This window comes from Cladophialophora immunda (genome assembly GCF_000835495.1).
Source record: "Cladophialophora immunda strain CBS 83496 unplaced genomic scaffold supercont1.5, whole genome shotgun sequence".
Taxonomy (NCBI): domain Eukaryota; kingdom Fungi; phylum Ascomycota; class Eurotiomycetes; order Chaetothyriales; family Herpotrichiellaceae; genus Cladophialophora; species Cladophialophora immunda.
Window position 1 is genome coordinate 4,318,395 of NW_015622545.1, and position 16,139 is coordinate 4,334,533.

A 16,139-nucleotide genomic window follows, 5' to 3' on the forward strand; every position below is an offset into this window, starting at 1 on the left:
GAAGCCCAAGGTCTCAACGCCAGAGTATTCATGAGTATCCATATCCCTGCATGGCGTACCTTCCAATCTCCCACCCTCGCTGCGACCTGCCAATCTGCTGCATACAGTCTTCCAGCCAGGATACTTGCGGGCCGCCACCGTCCTGACGAAACACAATGAGTGCCATGCGGATGGGAATGATCATCTGGATGCCATGGGTCCAGGAACCCGATGGCATCAGATAAAGGGGTAGTGTTCGACAGATGTCAAGAGCTGCTCTTCGAGCTTGATATACTAGAGATGAACTGGGTATCCTGGGGAGTTCGTCGTTGAGGTGGCCCTTCAATTTATCGGTGGGAAGGTCCGGTAGCCGCCTGATGTCCTCCTCGATGCCACCACTGAGACTTGTGGATAGTGTCATTTGTGCCTTCCGAAGCGTCTTCCAAAGTTCCAAAAGGATAATTACCGTGGTATTGTACAAGACGAACGTGTAGCCTGTGTCGGCTATACTGTCGAAGGCTAATTTGGATGCAAAGCCAAATTTCTGCTGCTCTCCTTTTGATAGAGGAACCTCTTCAACTTGAGGCTTGACCTCACGCTCCCATTTGGTGTGCCAGTCTCGCATACGTTGGAGAAGATCCATAAAATCCGTCTCGAGACTGATGTTCAGTTCCGCCTTTGCGCCTGCGTCTGTTGTTTTTAGGTATCGAATAAACTTCAGATATAAGGCAGGAAGCTCGGAAGCGATGTCAATCAAGTACCCCACCGGATTCTTCGGCGTTCGGGAAAGTATCCAGGGAATGGTCTTCCACTCTTCTGAGGCGAGACATGTTGGAGAACGGGCCGCGACGGCGGCGAGAATCATCGAAAATCGATCGGTCTGAAACGTCCACATGGTGTATGGCTCTTTGAAAATCTCAAAGCCTTGAAGCCGGAAGTATTCGGCCATGCCCAACATATGCTGAATCCACCCAGTCCCACTGGTTGCAGTAAGATACTTGGTCTTCAGTCAGCTTCTTTGCCCCTTGAAAAATCAACCATAACACCTACTTCGCACATCGTGAGGATTGCTATTGAGAGGACAGTGTGACCAGCCGAAAATGCCCCGGGTCGAGAAAGATGCTCGTTGAGTTCCCTAAGAGATCTGACATAGAGGTTCATTCCTTCCCGCTGTGCTTGTTTGACGTTGACTCTGCGGCCGAAAAATGACGCAGCGAATGACTTCATGCAACGCCGAGGAAGGCAGTCGGGCATACGAATGGCGTCGAAGCCAGGCCAACGGTCGTCGAGAAAGGCATTACCATCCTGCAACTCTTGGTTCATGAACGCGAAGTACAGGTCATCTCCCAGAATACTCAGGCTAGGCTTTGGCCCTGCCATGTGTAATAGGGCATCTTTTCGAGGCTGAGATCTTTTTCGCGGACGATACACTGGATTGTCGTCGATGAACTCTAATCCCTTTGGGTAGCCTGTGCATTCGAGCTCGCTTCTCTGGCATCGGACACATTCCGGTTTGGTCTCGTCTGGGTTTGGATCAGTATGAGTCAATCAAGAACGACGAACGACGCTGACGGGCATCCTACCACACTTGAGGCGTCTTCGGCGGCAGGTGAAGCACGCTTTTGACCGCCTACAGACCATCGTTAGTAGGTACATCAGGGATTCATGAAAAGGCATGGACGACCCACCCACCACGACCAACCATAGTTAGTGAATCATGAAGCGAGGGTGACGGAAAAGAAGGAGCATGCGATGTGTGCTCTCTAAGGAATCAAGCTGCAGGTCTTGTAGAGAAGTCTAGCAAGGAAACCAGGGAAATACTGTCGACTTTGTCCTTGTTCGCCAGCGTTGATGTCCGCAAAGGCATTGCAGGGAGTGTTGGTGGCCTGAACGTGAAGCGATGAACTTCGCAGCTGAGAGTGAGAAAATAGTGTGGACAGAAGGCAGACTGGTCGGAGAGAAGAGCTTTGATGAAGACAGAGACATGGAGATGGTGACGGCATGGATGGGAAAGGGGAGGATAGATGAGGCTGAGCGTGTTGGTGGCTCAGACCGTCGGGGGGCACGGGAGGTTCATGGGGTTTTGAGGCCATGAAACTTCAGTCGAAGATGGAGCGGTGGCTGCACCAGCCGCCGGCGACTGTGCGGACGGACCAATCGAAAAATAGACCGTTTTAGGAAAGGTCAGAACAGGTCTCTTACGTGCATCTTCACCTCCAACACCTCGTCCCCATCTCCCTAGCACCCAAACAACTGCATCTCCTCCCTGCAAGCACTGGTCTCTTCAGCAAGCACTCATCGTCATAGGCGACACACACAGAGCTACGTACCCAGCTCCCCAGCACGTACAGCGCCTCGCCCAAAATGAGCAGCGATCAGCCTCGAGGCCTGACTCTAGCCCTGTTCAGGAGGATTCCTCGATTGGCCTCAATCTCGCTGGGCCACACTGCGTCAGTTGTTCGATGATGGACACAGCACGTACACGTCTCCCCAGCGAGGGTATAAGAACCCCAGAGGCCACGTCCTCGAGTCTCGATCCAACACAACCTTCAAAGACATATCGCAAGACCAGCACTGTCTCTTATTTACCATGGCATTCATACGCTTCACTCCCCTTGCCGCTGTTCTGGCATTCAGCCTAGCGCATTGCGCACCCGTAGCAGAACCGCTGCTCTCCGAACTATCGAATACTTCTTATGGCCCCATTCCAGGCCAGTCCCCGCTATACAGTACCTATAGCGGCACGGCACCTCCGTTCCCTGGCAATATCACGGGTGCCATTGTCAACACCACTGCAGGGCCTCCTGGCGAAGACGACCTCCTCTTCCAGAACCTGCTGTCTGCCGAATGGGTCATCTTCTCCTTCTACCAACAGGGGGTTGAGCGTTTCAACAGCACTGATTTCATTGAAGCCGGCTTGCCCAACACCACCTACGAGCGTATTCAGCAGATCCGTGACAATGAAGCGGGCCATCTGCGCATCTTCCAGGATCAAATCTCCACCAACTCGGTCAAGCCGGGACCCTGTCAATACGTGTATCCCTTTGAAGACCCAATCAGTTACATTGCGCTCCAGACAGTCATTGAGATCTCCAGCATGGCATTCCTGACAGGTCTAGAGTTGCAAGCCAAGCTCACTTTATCAAAGGCGGCTCTTGTTGCAATCGCCGCAACCGAATCACGACACAATACGTGGTCGCTCATTGACAACTGGAAATCCACCCCTTTTGCCGGCCCGGCGGACACCGTGTATCCCTACGCGAACCAGATTCTGGACTTTACCAATGAATGGGTTGTCAATGGTTCCTGCCCGCTCGAGAACCCGATATACCCAACGCCGCGCCAGAATCTGCCACAAATAACACCCGGGGCGGGCACTACGGCCATCACCCCCGGTTCAACCATAGTGTTCAATTTCACTCAACCCGACAACCAACCCCACTTCACCCCTGACCAGGACTACTATGCCGTCTTCTTCCACGGCGTCTACAATATCTCCGTCCCCTTTAATACCACGACCTACAGCGCGGTGATCCCACCACAAATCGAACCGCTAGGAATCATCATTGCTGTCGTGGCTGACGAGGAAGGTGCACCGACCAAAGAGAGTGTCCTTGCCGGAACATTGATCCTGCCTCAGAGTCCTGCCGCACTCGCCGCCTCAGGTGTCTGAAACCGATAGAGATTGTAAACTTATAGATGCAGAGATTGGAAGATACGGTGTTGGGCGTGGTCAAGAGGGCGAGGCTGCGCATGTCCAGCTGGTGCAGGTCGCTTGGAGTTACTCTTATCTGGATTCACATAGATTATACACAATCAATTCACTTTCTGCGCATCTCGAACGATCCATCCGATCCCCAGATTCAGATGATCGTAACTACATCTGTCGCCAGGATTTGTTGTAAGCGATGTCAAGACGTAGAGAGCGGACCCGAGTTCCCGACTAGGTCTTCCGCCCGTCCATTCATTCACGTGGCAAGCTCGATCACTCATCCAGGTTCTCAAAATCCTTCCTCGCTTCCTCCGCGAGCTGAGGGTTCGTGAGCACGCGCAGCGCCAGCATCGCCATCCCCTTGGCGCACTGGATCGCCGCCCGGTGCGCCTCGTCCGTGGCCGCGTGGCCCGCGAACCGGGGGTGGTGCATGGAGACATGGGCGTCCGTGGGGATGGGGAACGCGCCGTGGAAGCTGGGGACCTCGAACGAGACGTTTCCTGCGCCGACCAACCGCCGTTTTGGTTAGTGATGGATGTACATAACGATAGGGATTTAGGTATCTCCATAGGTACCAAGGGGTGGTTCTTGACGATGGGGCCCTCTTTCGTGCAGTTGGCGTTGGTGGAGGGGAAAGGTGTCTTTTTCTTACCCATATCGGTCGACGCGGTGTACGATTCATCGTTCTTGACCATGATCTTCTCCCCCAGCGTCGCCATGTCCTCGACATACTGCCGGCACAGGGGCAGATTGACCCTCAGGTTCTTGTACGTAGGGGCGCTTTGAAACCGCGTCAGCCACCAGGAAAGAATACTTGCTATACAACCACGAAAAGTTGCCATAGTTTTCCTAAATGAAAGGGGGAGGGGGGAGTCCGACTCACGGAATGTACTTGATCTCACAGCCCGTCGCCGCGGCGGCGGCCTCGCAGCACTTGTGAACCTTGTCCAGCAACTGATCGGCCCTCTCCATGTTGGGGGCCCTCACGTACCAGTTCATGCGCGTGTAGGCTGTGATGACATTGGGCACGGTGCCGCCGTCCTCGACGACGCCGTGGACGCGCTCGTCGGGGCGCATCTGCTGCCGCAGCATCGAGACGCTGTTGTAGGCCGACACGGCCGCGTCGAGGGCGTTGACGCCGTTCCAGGGCTCCCCGGCCGCGTGGGCCTGGCGGCCCCGGTACTCGACGCGGAACTTGTGCGAGGCGATGAACTTGAGGCCCGCTAGCCCCGTGAACCCGCCCGAGAACTGGTGCGCCGTCACCGGGTGCGCCATGATGGCCGCCACGATGTCCGGCTCGCGGAACGCCCCGGCCTCGATCAGCTTGCATTTGCCCCCGCCGCCTTCCTCGGCCGGCGTGCCCAGCAGCCGCACCCGTCCGGGAATCCGCCCCGACGAGGACTGGAGCGCCGCGGCGGCGCCCAGGAACGCCGCGATCGAGGACGTGGCGATCAGGTTGTGCCCGCACGCGTGGCCGATTCCGGGCAGCGCATCGTACTCGGCGCAGATGATCACCAGGGGACCGCCCTGGCCGACCTCGCAGGTGAAGGATGTGTCGAGCCCGTAGGTCTGCTCCGTCACGGCGAACCCCTCCTTTCTCAGGAACGCAGAGATGGTCTTCGCCGCAAAGAATTCCTGGTACGCCAGCTCCGGGTTGTCGTGGATGGTCCGGTTGAGCTCCCTCAGCTGCGGATCGGCCGCGTCAATGGCGTCGAGCGAGACCTTCAAGGACTGTGCCACGTTGGCGTCCGACGCAGCATTGGACGACCCGGGCCCGGCCATAGCTGGTACGCCTCGCAACAGGATGACGGCAGGAGGGTGTGTTTCTAGTTGGGGTCGTGGACTATTACTATCTCACAAGGTGAACTGGCTAGGGATGAGGGTTAACGCGAGAACTGGGGCGAGCTCTTTTTCTTATCCTCTTCCTTTTTGTAGTATCACGCGATGGCAAAGAGAGAAAGTTGCCGAGAGAGAAAATAAGAAAAATGAGGAGAGACAGGAAATACCTTCAGCTGCAAGCTGCCAGCTGAGGTTACAAACTCTAACTCGGAGGTTTCACATCATATGGCATGACATGTCGGGGGCATGTATTCTGTGCAACCTCTTTGGCCCCGCCATCCGCCGTCTCGTCTGGCCCGGCTACATACAGTCCTGCAGACTTACAGGTCCCTACGTGAACAGGACTGCGTGCACTGAACACAGAGTCTGGTGTCAGTCTCGAAAGATGCTGCATGAAACTCGCCCATCTTGATCACAAGACCAATTCCAACGCCTTTCTTTGCTACGATTCGAAAGTCATCAAGGACGAGCGGTAGGGTAGCTTATCTTGATAAATCGAGACCAGCTTTGATCCAGTTTCAACCTTCTGCCGTGGAATGTGTCAATGATTTGAGCGTATGGTTATCACAAAAAAGCTGTCAGCATCGCCGTCAACAAAACACGCAAGGAACAAATGTCGAGACATCTTTCCCTGACTAAAGGGCTATCGCTATCACTATCACCGGGCGACCTCGAGTTGAGCATTAACCTTTCAGTCTGACCACTAAGACCATGTGGTGCCCGACCTAGGGGACATGCTTCAATAATGACCAACTAGCGTCCGCCTATAGACTTATCTTGTACGATTGAGAGCCAGAACATGGTCGTCTCCAAAGACAAGCTGGCCGCCATCGACCCTCCAGCGAAGCTTTCCCTGCGGTGGCCGAGGACGGAGAATCCGTCAGACAGGGTCGATTCCCTGCGGGAAGCTGGCCGGCGATAGCCTCGGATGGCCTCTGGAGGCTTTTGGTGCGGGGTACGGAAACCTGTGAAAAGCAGGGAGATGTACAGGTCGAGAGCTGCAACATTGGGAGTTGGTTATTTGGTCGTCACAGTCAGACACATCCCAAAGGACATTGATCTGACAGAATCGTCACAGTTGCGCTAGACAACGTCCAAGAAACGCCGTCGAGCATGCCCCAACAATATCTTCTCTGGGTCAACTCGCGACCACTACCCGATTCTGGGGTTGATGATGACCTGTGGGTGAAATGGTATATCGAAGAACATGTTCGTATCCTGACCGTCCCTTCTCAGTTTCAGGGGGCTCACCAGTCGCAGGTCCCGGACTTGGTGAACAGTAAGGCCACCGTGCGCGCGGCCATGTTTCGCGAGAATTTCGACTTCTCGCTTGAACCAAAGGAGAAGCACCCGCGCAAGTTCTTGGTTTTGTACCAAGCAGACTTTGAAGAGCCGCTCAGTTCCAAAGAGTACCTAGACGACGTGCGGCACTCTAGCGATATGTGGCCCGACAAAAAGGGGAACAGGGAGGTGGGAGATTTCAACGGAAGGAATTATAAGCTGATCCAGGACTATGATCCCGATGGAAAGGGGGAATGTAAGTGTCTAGGGCCACGTCCAACGATCTCTCTGCACTGTTGCTGACGCCGGCTTTGAGCTGCCCCTCCATTCTGTTTGACCGTTGAGATGGACCCCGTGGATGAACCCGACTTCGACAAATGGTACCGCGAAGAACATCTCGATATGTTGCACAAGTTACCAGGGTATCGACGATCGTCCAGGTATGTCATTGGCCCGAAGATGGCTCTGACTGAAGGCGATCCTCCAAAGTATTTGGCAATCCACGAAATGAATGATTTGCGTGGATTTATCGGGAAAGAGGCCGATGCTGCCAACGACACGCCTTGGACGGTGAAGCATATCAAGGACAGCAAGACATTCATTGTGAGAGGCTGGCAATTGATATACTCGCAAGGGTTTTGAATATATGTGGCTGAGGCGGTGAGAGGGCCGGTCTGATAGGGTGGACCTCGCCTCTCCTTCAGGCGCGATGCTTATGACGCGGACGCCATGATGGATTCCATCCAGGGCCAGATGCTCTCATTTGCAGGTGGATAGCCCATATGCAGCATTTTGTCGTAGAACCGAGCTTCCTTGGGGCGGCCGTAGTTCATGAGAAGGATGTTGTCCTCTATGGGAACAAGACCATCGTGGGTGCCGTTGATCAGGAGCAGCCTGCAGCAGGGTCCATTGACAATGCCGTTTTCAACGAGGCTGAAGTCCTTTTGGGCTTTCTCCTTCATCTCTTCCCAGTCCCTGTATCCGTACTTGGCAACATATGCCTCGCTGAGAACAAAGGGGTACTCGTGGTCGTCGACATGTTCCAGCCATTCTCGACTCAGGAACAGATGGCACCCAGCGCCCTGGGCAATGACACCAGCAAGCCGCGAGTGGTGAGTGTGTGCGAGTCGAATAGCACAGTACCCTCCAGCAGAAAGACCCCAGGCCATGCATTTTTGCATGTTGAAGGCCGACTGCTTGTCCATCCAGTCAAGGATCGACGTGAACAACCGTTCGTGAGACTTTGGGTCACGACGGGCGGCAGGGCAATCGGCTGTTCCTGGGATTTCCGTGATCACGCAGCCCCAACCACGGTCAAGAAACTCGTCAGTCCGCTGTGACGGTGTTGTCAGTCTGAACGGTGAACTGGTAATGCTGGTTAGCTTACCTCGGTGTTGTCTGGTCGATGTCCGTCCAATCCTGTAATCAGCAGCACTACCGGACATTTCTTCTCACTGTTCGCTCCCCTCGGAAGTCTCACAAACAATGGTACTTCCTTGCCGTCTTCACCTTCAGCAGCAGTGTGTGGGATCTTGACTTCTTTCATGGGAGCATCCCACAAGCTTGCACCTCTTAAATACACCTGTTTTTGAAGCTCAAACGCCTTTCTCTTCAATCCAGAGCCAGCCTCAAGTGAGGGAAATCGAGATATTCGATATACACACGCGGCGCGTTTGAAAAGAGCGGCAGCTTTGGCGCGGTCTGAGGCTTGGGCTGACATGGCTGCGTCGGTGAGCTTTTCGGCCGTCGGCATGAAATACTCGGTGTATTTATCTGTGTAGGCATCGTTCACGTTATCTCGGATCAGGCTCTCGAAGATGGGTTCAAAGTCTTCGAGCTTGCCGTCGTGGAAAGGGTATACCCCCAGGGAGCAGGGGAACTTCCATTTGGTTTCCCACAGAGCTTTGACCCCATCTAAATGAGGGTACCGCTCGTAGAACTTCTCGCCGAGAATCCAATTGACCATTTTGCTGGGCTTTAGGAGAGAGAATTGAGCTGAATGGTCAAGGAAGATGAGTGTTGAAGAGACGGTGAGGAACGCGGAGCCTCTGTCAAGCGGCATCGGTCAGTCGATCGCCGAACCCCGCGATTGCTCCAGGATCAACTACGCAGCCTTGCATCGAACCGTACGGAGCTCTACACAAGTTCTCGTATTAACCAAGGTGGCAGGCGAATACATCAAGCGTAAGCAGAATGATAGATTCAGAGGTCAAGCAGGTCTGCAGTGCCTACACATTCCAGAACCCCGGATCCCAGAATCCTCCCCATCAATGCCAACTGGCTCCCAAACCACTGCTTCCGCTCTATATCCAAGCTTCCAATACATGAAGCGATGCTGAGAGGCCAGGCAGTCAGACTTGCTACGTACGGGTTGATCTCGGCATCTGTGTTGAGTGTGACGATCGATTCATGTTCACCCTCACCGGTGACCTTGAATCTTTCAAGAACAAATGGTATACTTGAGGCTAGGTCATCGGCCGTGGCCATCATGCGTAACTGACACTCCTCTACTTGCTGACTGCAGACAGACTCGGCTGACCATGGCTGGGTGAGCTTGAGGATCTTCAACCATGCTCGATTGAGCAGCAACCTCGTAGCAGAGTAGTTCAGCCACAGGGTAGCATAGGCGATACTAGAATAACTGTAGACCTCTGGCGAGAAGAAGTGTCGAGTAGGTAGAGACGATACCGGATGTATGAGATGCCGGCGAGGGTACCAGGAACTTGGTATCTGAAGTGCCCAGTCTTGCAATGCATTGTCCAGGCTCTCTGCTTCACTGCGCAGTTTCTGGGCTGTCTGGAGTAGCTCCGGACTGAGTGCGTCTAGCTGGAAGCTATCCTGTTGAAGGGTCATGAGCCGGTGGCGAAGATTTGCAATCTGCACCAAGATGCGGTCGTATTCAAGGTCTCGCCCATGCTCGCCAAAAAGGCAGCCGTCTTCGAGCCATTCTGGCACTGCAAGGTACCGTAGAAGAGCTGATCGAATTAAGCCCTGCCGAGAATATTTGACAGTAGAAGTTGCCAGCTGCTTCTCTCTCGGACGGCGGTGTCTCCAGACTTTCAAAATCGCAGTTGCACCGTCATGATGCAAGTAGCTGTTGAACATGGTATTCGACAGGAATCCTCCCTCACCGCAGGTCGAGTCTTCATAGCGACTCATCAGGAAGACGGCCAGCAAGGCGGCATTGATATTTGTTTCGACCAGCGTGGACATCGTCTGTTGCGCGTGACGGAGCAACTCACCATACTGCGAGCAGGCTTCCACTGCGGCTGCTGGATGTCGCTGTGTCCGCGAAAAGACAACGAGAGCCATAGTCGACACAGCCAAATCAACGATGGGAATCGTTGTTCCCGAGACCCATTCAACAATGCTGTCTGAAACGCTTCCTGAGAGGCGCTGCACATTGGCTGGCATTCGCAGGTAGTAGTTCAGATAGTAGATGACCGCACGGGTTCGCAGGTCCTGGTGAAGGGTTGGCGTCAGGTTGGAGCGAGGGCCTCTCGGTCGCTTTTCTTGTCCGCTGGCATAGCGGTTTTCGATGTGGATCAGAAAGTCGACTTTTGGGGGAGTAGCTCTGATGCATATCCGGCGAGACTTGGTGCATCTCTGACACGTTGGCCGTGCCTCGTCGCACTGAAGGAAGGGCAGGTGTCAGCTGCAGTACAAATACTGCGAGAGGGTGTCTTGCCTTGATATGTCGTATTCTGCAGGTGCGACAACCAGCACTGTGATACGACATAGCGTTAGACTGAGGAGAGGTTGAGCCAGTCTAGGCGTAATGGAAGAGATCCGACCGACGGCGCTGCCACGATTGAGGGTTCGGGAGCAAAGGAGACGACCTGGGTGCTTAGGTACCTATAGATTTGGTGCGGGACTCGACTTGAGCGATTCTTTTGCAGGTATAGACAGAGACTACAAGGATGCTCTGTCCTGCATATGCATGTATATGTAGGTTACACTTAACTCCATCAACCATCAGACCTCTAGAGAAAAAATAGCACAGTCTGACAGAAAATAGACACAATCTCAGAATCTAATTATTCACTCAATAGTGACGAGGTGACCGCCAGATCAAATGTAGCTATACTAATAATGATAAGGATACCGCTATACTTAAAGATAGAATAAATGCATTTTTAACGATAGTTACATTCAAGTCAATAGTGAACCACTTCTCTGTGCTATTTCTCGTCAGACTGTGCCACTTGTTTTTGACATCGGCTAGCTATCTCCGTCAATAAATAAGGGAGCGAATCGTCCATCCTCGTGCTGTCGCTACTGAGCTTAAGTCCGTCGACTAGACTTCCGCAGGAATTCTCCGTCCAGAACCCATCCACCTAACGGGAAAGGAGGTTCTATCAATGTTGAGGCACAACGACCGTCTCGTCCCTATTTTGTTTCAAGAATGGGATCGGTAGCGACCCTCCTGTGCCTCTTTGCGGGGTGGCGGCACTGTCCTTCGCCTCGACTGCTGCAGGTTGGACAATAAACCTCGACACGATGATGACATGCTTCGTTCTCCATTTCTGGAACGCATCGATGACACTCTGAAAGGCACACCGTAAGTTTTTGTCTTCCGGGCGTCGCTCGATAATATCCCGTAACGAAGGCAATCGTTCGACTGCTTCGAGAAAGTCCCTGTGCTTCTTTGGCATATACGCCCTCATCTCAAGCAGCATTTTGGATTCGTGTCGAACGCCAAACATGTGATCGAGAAGCTGAAAGAGAGAGCTCTGTCCTGCACTGCCCCCGGCGCACTTGACGACGACTCGAGATCCGTCGCTTCGTTCAAGGGCAACGCCATTTGATAGACCTCTTTCTTCTGCGCCCGCGCTACCTCCGAGCATTGGGCGTATCTCTTGAAAGAAGAACATTGGCTCACAATTCTGGTGTAAGACAGACAGGGTTTCCCCCATGGCCGTCAGCGTTGTGGCACAGATATTCAAGATCGACGCCAAATCTCCTAATTCGCCATTTTGATCTGCGCCTATTGTATCGAGCATCAACTTGATGAGCTTGGCACCCTGGACCTCGACCATGACTGGCACGAGATTAAACGCATCTTCGTCCCTTGTGCGTGTAAAAGAAGCAAACGACTTGATGTCCTGAAAGTTGGCCAGAGCCTGCGACGGGTGCAACTGTGTATCTTGGTCTCTTTGAGCCCAGTTCCAGAGACAGAGTCCAGCATAGCTAAGGACGGGTCTCATCCCGAGATAATTACAGACATCGAGAAAGGGCTCGGCGAGGCTTGCGGGGATGACGGTCGAGGGTCTGCTTTTCTCCTGCCACAGGTAGGCTTGGGTCAAAAACCCAAGGACAACATATGCACGTTGCCAGTGCGCAGGGGTCGTGAGGTGGTCAGTGGCGAGGATCTCGAGACTGTCAACCTGCGCTTGGAGGGTCTTAGCCTGAAGCAGATGTGGCAGATCCGAGGCGAGTTTGCACCAGGGTGTATAGCGTTCTGGTAGCTCCGTTAACTTTGCAGACACGAAACCTAGAACGAGATCAACATCGTGATCTCGTGGATCTGGCAGCAACAGCAAGGAGCGCATGGTTTCGTGATTCGGGAGGATTGTACATAGTCATGGAAGTTCAAACCTTGGGGCACAGCTTTATGGGCTTGAGGTTCTTTCGTCGCAGTAATGGTTGACCACTCGTATCTGGGTCGTATCGCTAAATTGCTACGCCCTTGCCGTGACAATCCAAAAGTCTGGCATCTTTTGATTGGTCAAGACTCGAGGCCTGCCTCTACCTTTGAGCGTCTTCAAAAGACGATGGCCCTCTCTGGGGGGTCAATTCGACTTCCAGCGCCATGAGAGAAGAGCAATAGTCTCGACAGTGAGGGGACTTGAGGTGGGAGCAACGGAGGTCATCGATTTAGAAGAGGGGTTCTCCTGATGACCAGAGCATTGTCTGTCCCCCAGAAGCTCGAGTGTCGCTATATGCAAGAGCAGCACAGGGATGTCTTGGCCTAAGCCGCTGCGAGATTGGACCAAGGCGACTTGCAGCATAGAGGTAGTTTGAGACGTGTACAAAGCCCACAAGGGAGTGACGTTGGGCATATTGAAAGAGAATCTCTCTGGCGGGCCACTACTGCAGGAGGCGAAGTGCAGGCCCGCCAAGACCTGGCGTCACGTGTTAGCGTGATCCTTTAGGACAGTCGCGGGCACTGGCTTTAGACCATGCACCTCCATGTCTCCTTCACAACTAACTAACCTCTCAACTTCAGTACGTCGTACTCATAGTGATGATCAGTTCTTGTTGATCGAATTCTACCCTCCGCCGGCTGCGCTGACATCTACGACAAAATGACTTCGCGCGAGCCGTCTGCGGCACCTTCAGAGGGCGACACCATCGACGATCAGATGGAAGACACGAAGCCTGACCTTGCCGAACTTGATCAAGAGCAAGTCGAAACCGTCGAAGAACCACCTGCTGGCCCTACCCCTACGAGTGGCCGTCGAGCACCTCGACAAAAAGCTGGATCTACAAGAAAAGCAAGAGCCCGAAAAGGTGCAATTTGGATACACGAACAACCCCTCGAAGGTACCGAAGACGAGGGCAGCGTCGTCTCGGCACCTCTTTCACGAACCAAAAAGTCAGAGGCCACTCCCGAGTCGGAACCCAGAACAATCGGAACCGCCGTGGGCACGAGAAGACAGGCTAATGGCACTGTTGGCTCGGTTTACTCGGGGAGCAAGGTTAGACACATCAAGAAGCCCGACGGCACACCTCTCTGGCGCAAGGAAATCCAATATGAATTCCTGCGCATTGTGATTGAAGACACGAAGCCGGTTTTCACGCGAATCAGCGACGGCAAACATGATTGTCTGTTCTCCGACATATATGTGGACTGCATGGCGCGAAGTTCCAAGACAAGCAAAATTCTCAAGGACAGGCTGCAGGTTGATCGACAGGCAGCCCACAATATGGCAATGATATGTCTTCTTGTCAACGTGGGTCGCATGAACACGACATTGAACTTTTTCCCAGAGATGAGGGCGCAGCTGAGAACCTACCATTCCATCCCTTCTCTGCAAGCGTACAAAAGTCAAAGGGACTACAAGTCACTACAAGATGCTCCCAGGTTGAAAAGTATCCTCAAGGGCGCCAGTGAGGACACCGATGAACCTCGTACGCTAGCTGCAATCAAGGCCAAACCAGTTCCAAGGACGAATCCGGTCAATCTGATATTCGTGCTCTCTCAGTTTGCGCCCAAGATTAGTGAAATGCACTTTACTGACAAAGTTGATTTCTTTGATCTTGCCATGCGATCAACCATCTCATCCGGAACCAGGGCCAGAGCATTTTTGTGGCTCATGTGGTGGTATCTCGAGTCAAACTTTACGAAGGAAGACGCACTGCGGAATCCGTACGGTCCTGGGGAGTATAAAGACGACGAAGATCCCGACGATCCCGACACAGTACCACAGCTGGTACCGCAACTGACCACCATTACGGAAGCAGAAGGTGATGCTGAGAATGTCGACCCACCCGAGGAGATTGCCTTTGCAGAAAAAATGACACAGGAACGCCGGAGGATCATGTTGGAGAACGCGAATGAACCACCATTGGTTATGGCCGACCCAGGGAATCCAGACCACAAAGCCCTGAAACGTCTTAAGAAAAGCGCTGCATATGGAGACGAGGACTCCCTTATCTCTGACGCGGATTCGCGGGCAAGCCCCGGGGTAGGGCGATCCCCAGCGCCAGAGTCACTTGGTCAACACGGACACGTTATGGCCAGCGCTCTTGGGGGTCAAGCAGACAGCTTGGATGACGATTGGGAAGCAGTCGACCCACACCCTGGGCGCGGACGGTACAAGCGTGTCAGGGGGAAGAACACACCGACACGAAGCAGAGGAGGAGCTAGACAGAGTGACGGCCCAAGGAGCTTGCTCAAGTCAGGTCGCAATGCTAGTACTCCAGACACTCTGGATCGGTACCGAGGGACACCTCAACCCCTCCACCCTGGTACTGGTAGCCATCCAGTCATAGGTCAGTCCCGCACACACCGAAGCAAGAACGAGACTGACGTGATAGGGGGCCGACCTGAGCTGGGAGCTGGTGGCACTGGCACCAAGGCCAGGGCCAGGACCGGGTATCAGCGCGAATTAGAGGAGCATAGACAGCGTCGGGTCGAATGGGCCCTCCGGAGACGTCGTAGACAGGCCCTTCAAGAAGCACGGCAGTTGAGGGAGGGGTGCAGATGGCTGCTCCAGGCGGCTAGACGGGTCAGCGAGCTCCCTCCAACGTATGACAGCGAGGAGGAAGAAGAGACAGGAGGCACTGGCTTCGCCGGTGTGCTTGGCCGCAGATGGCATGGCGACGAACCCGAACCCGGACAAGTCCCTGTTGGCTACGAACCCGACGATCACGGTGAGGAAGTGGACACATGGTCCAAGGTCCTGAGGAAGACAGGGAGGCGCCTGGAAGTCTGGGGTGGAGACCGTGATCTGGCGGTATACCATGCCCGACTCCAACGCCACCAGGCCGCCGAAGATAATCTCACTGCAGCCCCCTCTCGACCACTCACAAATGGGACACGCAAGAAGCGACGCACGCGTGAGTCTCCGGCAAAGAAGCCCCGTCCTGAAGTGGGAAGGTCTGCGCCGCCTACCCGAACTGGAGGGAGAGATCTCAACGACGAAATCACCCAAGATCTGCTTGCTGAGCGCAGCGACGATGATATGGACGATGATGATTCCCATGCCGATGGAGACGGCGAGGGCGAAGAGAGTGATATGGATATGGATTGAGTAGCCTTCTCTGGCGGCCCTTCCTCCGCAGACTCTTTGCGGCTTTCGCGGGAGAGTCACATAAAGCGTGGGTGTGTCTGGCCGCCAACTTCGTCTCGGGACTTTTGGCTGGCGCCTGTATATTACTACGATGCGGCTGAATGCGACATCTTTCGGATGACAATATGATGTTGCACAAAGCTCTTTGAACCGCAATGAGAAGCTGTAGTGACCGTGCCTCAGAGATCTTTGCTCGACCTCGCGCAGCTCGGCCGTAGACGAAGGGATCAGTTCATCTGGGGGCTGAATTTAGTTTCTCTTCGCGCTCTGCTTGAGAGGCTCAGCGTGGCAAAAAACTCGTTGTTCGGGACGTTCAAGATCCGGGATGAACAGGCAACAATGATATCCATTGACCTCGATCGTCTCCCATAGTATCGAAGACAGTATCGCGAGAGATTCCTGGCCCCTTCGACGATGGCAAACTTCATTTCTTCTTGGAGCTGTGATTATGAATCCGATGAAGTACAATAGGATTTGTGCTTGGTTGGCTCCAAGCTCAAGGAGGCTGTGCCCAGCCCGAGTCGCCATTA

General features: G+C 53.9%; 8 protein-coding genes across 11 annotated transcripts; 3 read left to right on the top strand and 5 right to left on the bottom strand.

Annotated features, from left to right (window-relative positions):
• Positions 1–28: 28 nt before the first annotated feature.
• On the bottom strand, positions 29–1,684 carry PV07_09598 (uncharacterized protein; the record flags this gene model as incomplete). The annotated part of the gene is made up of 4 exons (XM_016396868.1): positions 29–976; positions 1,030–1,502; positions 1,563–1,609; positions 1,668–1,684. The coding sequence occupies 4 exons, from the start codon at positions 1,682–1,684 to the stop codon at positions 29–31; spliced, it is 1,485 nt and encodes a 494-aa protein (XP_016246724.1).
• A 553-nt stretch (positions 1,685–2,237) lies between these two features.
• PV07_09599 (uncharacterized protein) lies at positions 2,238–3,786 on the top strand. Its single transcript, XM_016396869.1, has one exon. It carries the CDS (start codon positions 2,570–2,572, stop codon positions 3,650–3,652), a length of 1,083 nt encoding a protein of 360 aa, XP_016246725.1. The 5' UTR covers positions 2,238–2,569; the 3' UTR covers positions 3,653–3,786.
• On the bottom strand, positions 3,610–5,723 carry PV07_09600. 2 transcript variants are annotated; one of them, XM_016396871.1, is made up of 3 exons: positions 4,575–5,723; positions 4,344–4,471; positions 3,610–4,191 (listed from the first exon to the last, which is right to left on the bottom strand). In XM_016396871.1, the coding sequence occupies exons 1-3, from the start codon at positions 5,471–5,473 to the stop codon at positions 3,965–3,967; spliced, it is 1,254 nt and encodes a 417-aa protein (XP_016246727.1). In that variant the 5' UTR covers positions 5,474–5,723; the 3' UTR covers positions 3,610–3,964. The 2 variants fall into 2 exon arrangements, with proteins under 2 accessions (XP_016246727.1, XP_016246726.1); XM_016396870.1 differs by having other exon boundaries at positions 3,610–4,471.
• A 124-nt stretch (positions 5,724–5,847) lies between these two features.
• PV07_09601 lies at positions 5,848–7,673 on the top strand. 2 transcript variants are annotated; one of them, XM_016396873.1, is made up of 4 exons: positions 5,848–6,554; positions 6,609–6,739; positions 6,791–7,067; positions 7,128–7,673. In XM_016396873.1, exons 2-4 carry the CDS (start codon positions 6,644–6,646, stop codon positions 7,451–7,453), a joined length of 699 nt encoding a protein of 232 aa, XP_016246729.1. In that variant the 5' UTR covers positions 5,848–6,554; positions 6,609–6,643; the 3' UTR covers positions 7,454–7,673. The 2 variants fall into 2 exon arrangements, with proteins under 2 accessions (XP_016246729.1, XP_016246728.1); XM_016396872.1 differs by having other exon boundaries at positions 5,848–6,739.
• Positions 6,055–8,819, bottom strand: PV07_09602 (uncharacterized protein). Its single transcript, XM_016396874.1, has 2 exons — positions 8,199–8,819; positions 6,055–8,145 (listed from the first exon to the last, which is right to left on the bottom strand). Exons 1-2 carry the CDS (start codon positions 8,775–8,777, stop codon positions 7,525–7,527), a joined length of 1,200 nt encoding a protein of 399 aa, XP_016246730.1. The 5' UTR covers positions 8,778–8,819; the 3' UTR covers positions 6,055–7,524.
• A 194-nt stretch (positions 8,820–9,013) lies between these two features.
• On the bottom strand, positions 9,014–10,024 carry PV07_09603 (uncharacterized protein; the record flags this gene model as incomplete). Its single annotated transcript, XM_016396875.1, has 1 exon — positions 9,014–10,024. The coding sequence occupies one exon, from the start codon at positions 10,022–10,024 to the stop codon at positions 9,014–9,016; it is 1,011 nt and encodes a 336-aa protein (XP_016246731.1).
• Positions 10,025–10,957: 933 nt separating this feature from the next.
• PV07_09604 (uncharacterized protein) lies at positions 10,958–12,512 on the bottom strand. Its single transcript, XM_016396876.1, has one exon. The coding sequence runs from the start codon at positions 12,361–12,363 to the stop codon at positions 11,170–11,172; it is 1,194 nt and encodes a 397-aa protein (XP_016246732.1). The 5' UTR covers positions 12,364–12,512; the 3' UTR covers positions 10,958–11,169.
• Positions 12,513–13,013: 501 nt separating this feature from the next.
• PV07_09605 lies at positions 13,014–15,987 on the top strand. Of its 2 annotated transcripts, XM_016396878.1 has the most exons (2): positions 13,014–14,809; positions 14,855–15,987. In XM_016396878.1, the coding sequence occupies exons 1-2, from the start codon at positions 13,120–13,122 to the stop codon at positions 15,568–15,570; spliced, it is 2,406 nt and encodes an 801-aa protein (XP_016246734.1). In that variant the 5' UTR covers positions 13,014–13,119; the 3' UTR covers positions 15,571–15,987. The 2 variants fall into 2 exon arrangements, with proteins under 2 accessions (XP_016246734.1, XP_016246733.1); XM_016396877.1 differs by having other exon boundaries at positions 13,014–15,987.
• The last annotated feature ends 152 nt before the right edge of the window (positions 15,988–16,139 follow it).